At 52.2% G+C, this 8,587-nt stretch overlaps 1 protein-coding gene across 3 annotated transcripts; it reads left to right on the top strand.

Moving 5' to 3' along the window:
* The first annotated feature begins 768 nt into the window (after window positions 1-768).
* On the top strand, window positions 769-8,358 carry Znf692 (zinc finger protein 692). Of its 3 annotated transcripts, none has more exons than XM_026780870.1 (12): window positions 769-1,328; window positions 1,652-1,839; window positions 2,055-2,086; window positions 2,663-2,926; window positions 3,307-3,355; window positions 3,447-3,569; window positions 3,881-4,096; window positions 4,184-4,261; window positions 4,348-4,426; window positions 5,647-5,761; window positions 7,718-7,817; window positions 7,925-8,358. In XM_026780870.1, the coding sequence occupies exons 2-12, from the start codon at window positions 1,664-1,666 to the stop codon at window positions 8,292-8,294; spliced, it is 1,602 nt and encodes a 533-aa protein (XP_026636671.1). In that variant the 5' UTR covers window positions 769-1,328; window positions 1,652-1,663; the 3' UTR covers window positions 8,295-8,358. The 3 variants fall into 3 exon arrangements, with proteins under 3 accessions (XP_026636671.1, XP_013202532.1, XP_005350052.1); XM_013347078.2 differs by having other exon boundaries at window positions 3,878-4,096; XM_005349995.3 differs by lacking the exon at window positions 769-1,328 and having other exon boundaries at window positions 1,352-1,839; window positions 3,878-4,096.
* Window positions 8,359-8,587: the final 229 nt, after the last annotated feature.

Genomic DNA, 8,587 nt, shown 5'->3' with positions numbered 1-8,587 from the left:
ATACACTTAAGCTACACAGATTAATGGAGATGGGTTAATTTAAGATGAGTTAGCCAGGAATACACTTAAGCTATTGGTCAAACAATACTGCAAATAATATGGTTTCTTCGTGGTTATTTTGGGGCTGAGCAGCAGGAAACAAACAAGCAGCCTTCCTACAATTATGTGTACAGTGTCCTGTCTGCATATATGCCTGCAGACCAGAAGAGGGCACCAGATCTCATTATAGATGGTTGTGAGTCACCATGTGGTTGCTAGGAATGGAACTCAGGATCTCTGAAAGAGCAGTCAGTGCTCTTAACTGCTGAGCCATCTCTCTCCTGATCCCTAAATTCTTTATATGCAAGAAGTGTATTAACTCAATTAACCATGAAGGGCCAACTAGGCAGTCAAAGGAGTCTGGAATCCAAAGAGGGAAGCCAGAAACATAAACCTAGTGGGCCATCAATGGGTGACCAAAGAAAGCATCCAAAAGAGTGGCTTGCCAGGGTCTGAACCTGGTGCACTTTATCGTTTGGTAACAGTTGATTCCCAGAAGAAAGACCAGCAAGGAAGGAGGAAACCAGGAGTAGGTGAAGTCAGAGAGCGAAGCTGAGGAGAAAGTAGGAGGAATGCAGTGGCAAAGGAGGAGAGAGCTAAACTCTCCTGCACCACAGAGCTGCGGTCCTGTAATCCCAGTACTTCCGAGGTGGCGGCAGTTCAAAGTCACCTTGACTTCGTAGTGAGTTGGAGATGAGTCTGAACAACAGGAGACCTTGTCTTAGGCAAAACAAAAAACAAAAAGTGACATCGGAAAGCCCCGTTGCGGTTGCTTGGTGGAAATAGTTCCGTCAGAGGCATTTGTAGATAGATACTGTGAAATGAAAGTCTGCATAGAATCTAGGCAACCTCTTGAAAGAATGTTGATAGTAACAGGTTATGGGCTGAGGCTGGAGGGTGGCCTAGCAGTTCAGAAAGAGCTCCAGTTGACTTCAGGAGGGGGATGCTGCAACTAGAGCTTGCTTGTGGCAACTGAGAGGCAGAGATGCTCCAGAGAAAAGAGCAGTTGACTACAACAGGCTCCCCTGACAGTCATTCAGGACCAGGGCTAACTACAATTCCCGGTAGGCTTTGCGTGGGGCGCAGGGCGCGATGCGCAAGCGCAAGCCTCTGGCCTCCCGCTGTAAGTCCGTCTGCAACCTCCGACGCCAAGGGGGACTGTTTCTTCTTAAAGGAGAAACAGCGGCGGCGAGTGCGGTGGGCCCCGGTCCTCCCGCGGCTCTCTGAGTGACCACGCGGGACCGGGAGGCGCACGCGCGGTCTAGGGGAAGGCGGGTTGGGGCGCGCAGGTAAGACTCCGGCGTGGGCCCGCCCGGTACCCAAGCAGTGCGGGGCGGGCCTCTCCTTGCATGGGAAGCAGTGAAGAGGCCGAGGCACGGCTGCACGCAGACCCCTCCACCCTGGGACAAGGAGAACAAATTTCCCAGTGGAGGTCTCTTGTCCCTGCCTGCCACCCCCGTACCCCAAGTCCCACCCTGGTTCTAAGAATGGGTGGCTGGATCCGAGAGTCGCGAGTGCTTTGGAGGCAGTGTGCTCGGGTCCCCATTCAGTGCAGACGGAGCTGGGGCTGTGTCTGTCCGGCACTCCCCGACGGCACCACGTCCTCCCGCAGACCCGGGCGCGCATGGCCTCTCCGGTGGCAGATGCTTCCCGACGCCGGCGGGAGAAGCGTAGGCTGCTGGACGCGCGCCGCAGCAAGTGCCGCATCCGCCTGGGCGGCCACATGGAGCAGTGGTGCCTCCTCAAGGAGCGGCTGGGCTTCTCCCTGCACTCACAGCTCGCCAAGTTCCTGCTGGACAGGTTAGGGGCCGGGAGGGACTGGGGTGGGCACCGAGGCAGAGCGCCCAATCTGTTCCTATGGCCTCGGTTTTCTCGCTTAGTCAGGGCAGGCTGCTCCTCCCCTGCAGCCCCAGCGAATGGGAGGTCCGTAGGGTTGGCCCCTTAAGTGTCTGAGTGCGGGTTGCTGGTGATTAGCTTCCTAGGTTCTGAACTGACTCCAAGCTCTTCTCTGGCAGGTATACTTCTTCAGGCTGTGTCCTCTGTGCAGGTAAGTAAAAGATTGCAACAGGTAGTGGCAGCTCCCAGAATCTTATGCTCAAAGAGAATTGGATCAGAAGCCCGTAATGAGTTTGGGAAGGGGACGAGCCCGAAATAGCATGGTGCAGCAGCCTTTGGGAAGAGAGCTTTGTCTCAGGACCTTGGGGTGGGTGTGTCTAGGCTTAAAGCCAGAGCAGAACAACAAGGGCAAAACAACCAAAAGCAAAACTCTCCAGGGACTGAAGAGAGGGCTGAGAGGTTAAGAGCGGGTGCTGCTCTGGCAGAAGACCCAAGTACATTCCCTAGCACTCATGGCAGGGGGCTCCCAACTGCCTGAAACTACAGCTGCAGGGGGACCTAACACCGCTGGCCTCCAGGAGCACCTGCATTCATGTGCACCCCCCCCCCCGCTCCCCACACTAAAGCTAATTAAAAATAAGATATTTTTTAAAAGAGTACTTTAAAAAACGATAAACCAAATTTGAACTGAGGTTGCCCATGGATTTAGAGGGATTAGGATGCTTTGAGTGGTTTTCTGGGTGAGAGAAATTTCCAACCTTGCATGACTGCATCATCTTACCTCCAGGTCCAGAACCTCTGCCCCAAAAGGGTCTGCAGTACCTGGTGCTCCTGTCTCATAGGCACAGCCGGGAGTGCAGCTTAGTGCCTGGGCTTCGGGGTCCTGGAAGTGGAGATGGGGAGCTTGTGTGGGAGTGTTCAGCAGGCCACACGTTCTCCTGGGAACCTTCTTTGAGTCCTACACCTTCAGAGGTGCCTAAGCAGCACCCCCTTACACAAACTACTGAGAAAACCTGGTGCTCAGAGGCTAGGAGGAAGCAGGAGCCTGAAGGTGAGTAAGGAAAGAAGGGTTGTGGAGAAAGAAAACAGTTTTCCAATCTTCTCTAGCTGAAAACTGGTCTATAAAAATGATCTTATTTGTTAATATATTGATTGAGGCAGGGTCTCATAGCCAAGGGGCCTTGAAGTCCTGGTCCTGTCTCCACCTCCTGAGTGCTAGCAAGGAAATATATCCTCACATGCATTGTTAGGGATAGGAAGCAAAACCATAGTGATGGTAAACTGTCTTTGACAGAAACTAGAAATAAGGTTTAAAAGAGAATGCATCTGTAAAAAAGTACTACCTAGCAAACCAGGTTGCCATTGGGAAGAAACTGTCCTCAGTCTTTTGAGCACAGGCCTCCTTCTCTTATGACCTGCTCGTGCCAACAGGTTTGGACCATGAGCAGCATGAAAGGACTCCAGAAACCAGGCTGTCCAGGTGAGGACGGGAGGTGAGAGACAGGCTAGACCTGCACAGGTAGTCGGGGTAAGGTGGCAGTTTCTCAGGATTGTCTTTCTTGAGCTTGCAGGGGACTAGAATCCCCACTGGAGACCTTCCCACCCCCGGGAGAGGAACAGGATGCGGACGAGGATGAGGATGAAGAGCTGCTCAGTGATGCCAGCCCATGGACCTACAGCTCCTCCCCAGATGAGTCAGTTGGGATTGAGGGAGGATGTTGAACAGTTTGAGAGAGGGAGGAAGCAGCTGGCTCCTTATAATTCGGAGGTGTGTCAGCTGGAGGGAGGGACTTGTTGCAGGGTGGGCAGGGCAGATGTTGGGGAAAGTGAACTATAGGCTTTGAGTTGGGAATGTGGGAAAGGGATGAAGTCTGGGGGAGGCTGAGAGCATGAAAACCCGCTGTGGGAGTTGGGATTTTTTCCATTTAGGGGCTAGGACTTGGTTAGGGCTGACTGATTGCCCAGAGGGATAATGTCCTCCTCCTCCTCCTCTTCTTTCCAGTAGTGAACCAGATGTCCCTAAGCCGCCTCCATCCCCTGTTACCCATACACCTAAGGAGGGAGAGATACCACCAGTACCTGCAACTCTCCCCGCTCCTTGTGCTGTTCTTTCCTCGCTGGCTTCTCCAGCTGCTCTAACATCAGATGCTGAGGTACAGCTGGAGCTCAGAAGGACCCCTCAGGCCTCTGTAGAACTGCAAATAACCGAGTCTCTGGACAGGTAACCTGATGACTGAGACAGAGAGGGCCGGGGTGTCCTGGGATGTGTCACTCTTGAGGTGCTTGGCTGCTTCTTTGTTACCCATAGACCTGGGAGTCAGGCCCAGTCTGATCCGAACCCGACCTGGGATGAGGACACTGCCCAGATTGGGCTCAGGAGAATTAGGTAGGACTGGGGAGATTGGACTGTCGGGAGGGGGGAGGTCAGGAGTGAGGCAGAGCGCAGGAGTCTTGCTCCCATTCCCCCCACAGAAAAGCTGCTAAAAGAGAGCTGATGCCCTGCGACTTCCCTGGCTGTGGAAGGATCTTCTCCAACCGGCAGTATTTGAATGTGAGGGACACAAGCCGAGGCCTGCGGGACCACTGGGGTTGTGGGTGGGGTAGAGAAAAAGACACTCCTGGGCTGAAGTGTAGATATAACTTAGTTGTAGTGCAGTTGTCTAGCATGTGCAAGGTAGCACACACAGCTTTTGGTGTAGAGGGAAAGACCCATGCTCCACAGTAAGTAAGGGCTTCTGGCCCCAAGTATAGGGAGGATCAGAGAGATGGTGAGGCGTAGGTGGACAGGGTGGACCTGAGAAGGGCACTTGCAGGTCAGACTTGAGCCTCTTATGTGGGGGACTGCAGCAGCTGCTGCCATTAACTCTGGGAACAGAGGGCTAGAGTGCGGAGGGCATCCAGGACTGCAGGGGCTAGGGTGAGACTAGATCACATGAGAAGGGCTTGCTCATTGGGAAGTTTAGTTCGAAGCACTATCTGCCAGGTGGGGGTGTAGCTCAGTGGTAGAGCACGGGCCTGTCATATGCCAGGTCCTGGATCAGAACCCCAAACTGAAAAAAGAAAATAGAAAACAAGAACTCGGGGCTGGAGAGATGGCTCAGAGGTTAAGAGCATTGCCTGTTCTACCAAAGGTCCTGAGTTCAATTCCCAGCAACCACATGGTGGCTCACAACCATCTGTAATGGGGTCTAGTGCCCTCTTCTGGCCTGCAGGAATAGACACAGACAGAACATTGCATACAAAATAAATAAATAAATAACTAATAATTAAAAAAAAAAAAAGAAAACAAGAACTCCCTCCCCCAAACCCAAAAGAACCCTTTTCCTTCAACAGTGCTCTACTTTGAGAGCCTATGAAGCCCGTGCATTTTCAAAGCAGGCTTAGGAGAAAGCCCCACCTTGGTATGTATAAATAGCAGTAGCCAGAGACTGCAGCACATATCAGTGTGGGTCATCATATTCACCTAAACTACACTCTGTCTCTGACAGACAAGGCAAGACAGATAAACCATGAGTGTCACTCAGAATGTCATTTTGTGCAGGCAGTTCTGTGGCCATGGCAATCACGGTGTGCAAGGAAGTGAGTGGGTGGCCATCCAGAGGGAGCAGGTGAGGGCAGTCAGTGGTCAGGGTGGAAGGACAGTTGTGCTACTTAGGGCAATGACAGAACAGGAAACAAGGGTGGAAGAGGAGCCTGCCTGCCCACCCAGCTCAAGTCAGTCTCCCTGCGGAGGCAGCCATCCTTTTGCCTCGTCTCGTCACCCATTCTTAGCACCACAAGAAGTACCAGCACATCCACCAGAAGTCATTCTGTTGCCCTGAGCCAGCTTGTGGCAAGTCCTTCAACTTTAAGAAGCACCTGAAGGAGCACATGAAGCTGCACAGTGGTGAGTGCTGGACCCTTCAGCTCCCTGGGGAGGACGACATCCCTTAGTCCCTGTGTGCCATTAGCCCTTGCCTGCTTGAGACTGTTGTGAAATGTCTACTCGAAGACATTTCACAACATGAAGAGATAAGAAAGAAGGGGAGGATGGAGAGCAGGAAGGGCAAGTTGTTTCTGTGGTCTACGCTTTGTAGCAAGACCTGAGTGAAGTGAGGGCAGCACATGTGGGAAGCATCCACGTGTTCAGGAATGGAGAGGAGGCCTTGAAGGCCACAGTAAGGATGATGTGGCTTCTACTTTGGGATGAGTCCATTGTGAGCTCTCCCAAGGTAGGGAGATAGCTGACTTTCAGAGATGACTATGTGGAGAATCTGGACTCTAGATGAGTAGAGATGGTTGTACACTGATGGTAACGGCTTGGGTTTGTCCAACATAGTTGGTGAGCGGTACCTGAGGCTCTCACAGGACTGCAAAAGGGCTATGTGAGAAAGATGGGTGAGCTGCAGGTGGGACTGGCAGGGGAGAGGGTGGCTAAGAAGATTCTGGCCTGGACAGCTGGGGAAAAGGTGATGATGAGTCCCTGAAGGCAAACAAGGGACTGGTGGGTAGGAGTCTGGGTTAATATATGTTAATTAGATGTCAAGATGTAAGATGAGATTTACAGAATGAGCAGAAATCTGTCATGAGTATAAGGGTAGTGTTTGGAGCCTTGGGGCCGGAGTGTGCCTGCACAGGAGGGAGGGAAGTCTGACATCTGCCTTCGGAGCGTAGGCCAGCGGGGAAGGAGGCAAAGAAAGTGGCAGTGCAGAAACTGCTCAAGGAAGGAGGGAGAACAGGCTGACAAAAGCTGCAGGCCAAGGAAGGAGTGGGGCCTAGATAACAAGACAGTGTGACAAGAGCTGTGCTCTGGGGATGACACTAGGAGTGTTGGAGAGCAGTTGCTCTCTTTGGACAGAAGCCATTGTAGAACTCATCAATAAAAGGAAAGACCGTGGGGAGGCTGAGTATTTATGCCCAATCTTACACAGGACAGGGGGTAGGTTTGGCTTGAGTAGGACTTTTACCAAGCAAGTACTCTAAGGGACAGGACAGATTGGTAATGTGAAAGAAGGCCACAAAGAGCTGTGAAAACAGCTGAGAGGGGCAGGGGCTATGAGAAGGTAGGAGGGATGATGGTGACCTGGAATCATCAGCTTGTCACACTGGACAAGGCGGGAGGACCTGGTTGGAGCTAGGAGGCTTGAAATGTTTGAGGTGGCACGGTGCTTGGGAGTGATGTCTGAGCAGAGCGGAGGATGAAATAAATGACGAGGAGACAAGGGTTCAGTACTGTTGTATGACAGCAGATGAGAGGATTTGAAGCCAGAGCTTGTGGGGGGCGCAGTGATGGAGGAAGGAGTCTGCTGGTGATGGCCAGGTCTTCAGAGAGCTGTGAGACAGTCGTAAGATGCAAGGATGTTTCTGCTGCAGGCATTTAGGTTTAGTGGCAGAGGAGAGGAACCACAAAAGCCTGAGGGCTGTCGATCAGTAACAATGGTGACACCAAGTGCTGCTGGAATTAGCAAGTTCAGTAAAAGGAAGACTGGCCACTTGTAGACATGGCACTGGGGATGGCAGGTACAACGTGCACCTGGAAGATTTCTGGTCCTGGGTATGTGCCTGCTACTTGGCACTTCCTATCCACACAGGCCTCCAGCTCTCCATTAATTACTCCTTTGACAAAGATGCAGCCCAAGGCCCCAGATAGGGGAGGCATGCCTGTGTCTAGGAGACAGTCAGAGCTAGGGCTTAAAGGTGACAGGAGTGTAGTTTTAGATGCTCTATTGTCTGTCTCACTTAGTTTTTAGGACCAGTCAAGTATTAGGACCCAAGACTCCTGAGCCCCAGTACTCGCCTTCTGTTGGGGATGGTGGGTTAAAGCCTGAAGACAGGTGACTGAATGTCCCTTGTGTGCCTACAGATACCCGGGACTACATCTGTGAATTCTGTGCTCGCTCTTTCCGCACTAGCAGCAACCTTGTCATCCACAGAAGAATCCACACAGGAGAGAAGCCCCTGCAGTGAGTGCCAGGGGCCATGGAGGGAGCTGGTAGCTGGCAGCCAGGAAGTGGGCAGCAGAACCTCCAGGGAGGTGAAGGTGGACCAAGGCTTCTGTCTCTGGCTGCAGGTGTGAGATATGTGGGTTCACTTGCCGTCAGAAGGCTTCTCTAAACTGGCACCGACGCAAGCATGCAGAAACTGCAGCTGCCCTGCGATACCCCTGTGAGTTCTGTGGCAAACGCTTTGAGAAGCCAGACAGTGTGGCAGCTCACTGCAGCAAAAGCCACCCAACCCTGCTCTCTGCACAGGAGTCACCCGGCTCTTTGGAGTCCAGTCCCAGCATCTCTGTGGCTGAAACCCTGCAATCTCCTGAGGGCGCCAGCCTCTCTTCCTCTTTTGACTCGAATTCTGCCCTCTCAGCAGCCAGCTCTTCACAACCTGGGCTGCCAGATCTCAGGGATGCAGAGAAAAGTCAGATGGTGGTCCCCAGGAGCTAGGTATTAAGAGTGAAGTTGAGGGTAGGGCATGACTGGGCTCCAGATACCTTGCTTTAGCATTTCTCAAGGAACAATAAATGGTATTTTATACAAATGTGGGCAGAACAAATGCTTTGGTGTTACAGAGTTAAGAATCTGAGAATCTTTTGAAAACAGGATGTTAGCTGTGCCAAAATGCAGCAAAAACTGATCCGCTAACATGCCCAATTTCTTTTGAGACCTTTCCTGTATAGTGTATCATCTGCCCTGATCTGGGGGCAGGCTGCACTAGAAGGCATTTGCCTCAGGTTGGA

This window comes from Microtus ochrogaster, chromosome 7, assembly GCF_000317375.1.
Source record: "Microtus ochrogaster isolate Prairie Vole_2 chromosome 7, MicOch1.0, whole genome shotgun sequence".
Classification (NCBI taxonomy): Eukaryota; Metazoa; Chordata; class Mammalia; order Rodentia; family Cricetidae; genus Microtus; species Microtus ochrogaster.
Note: the sequence above shows the minus strand (reverse complement) of the source record. Positions and strands in the feature narration are given on the sequence as shown.

Bases quoted from the DNA above. Each gene is read 5' to 3' on its own strand.
- Znf692 (XM_013347078.2), top strand. From the start codon at position 1,664: ATGGCCTCTCCGGTGGCAGATGCTTCCCGACGCCGGCGGGAGAAGCGT. The intron at 3,356-3,446 runs GTGAGGACGGGA...TTGAGCTTGCAG, and splicing joins CCAGAAACCAGGCTGTCCAG to GGGACTAGAATCCCCACTGG. The intron at 4,097-4,183 runs GTAACCTGATGA...TGTTACCCATAG, and splicing joins ATAACCGAGTCTCTGGACAG to ACCTGGGAGTCAGGCCCAGT.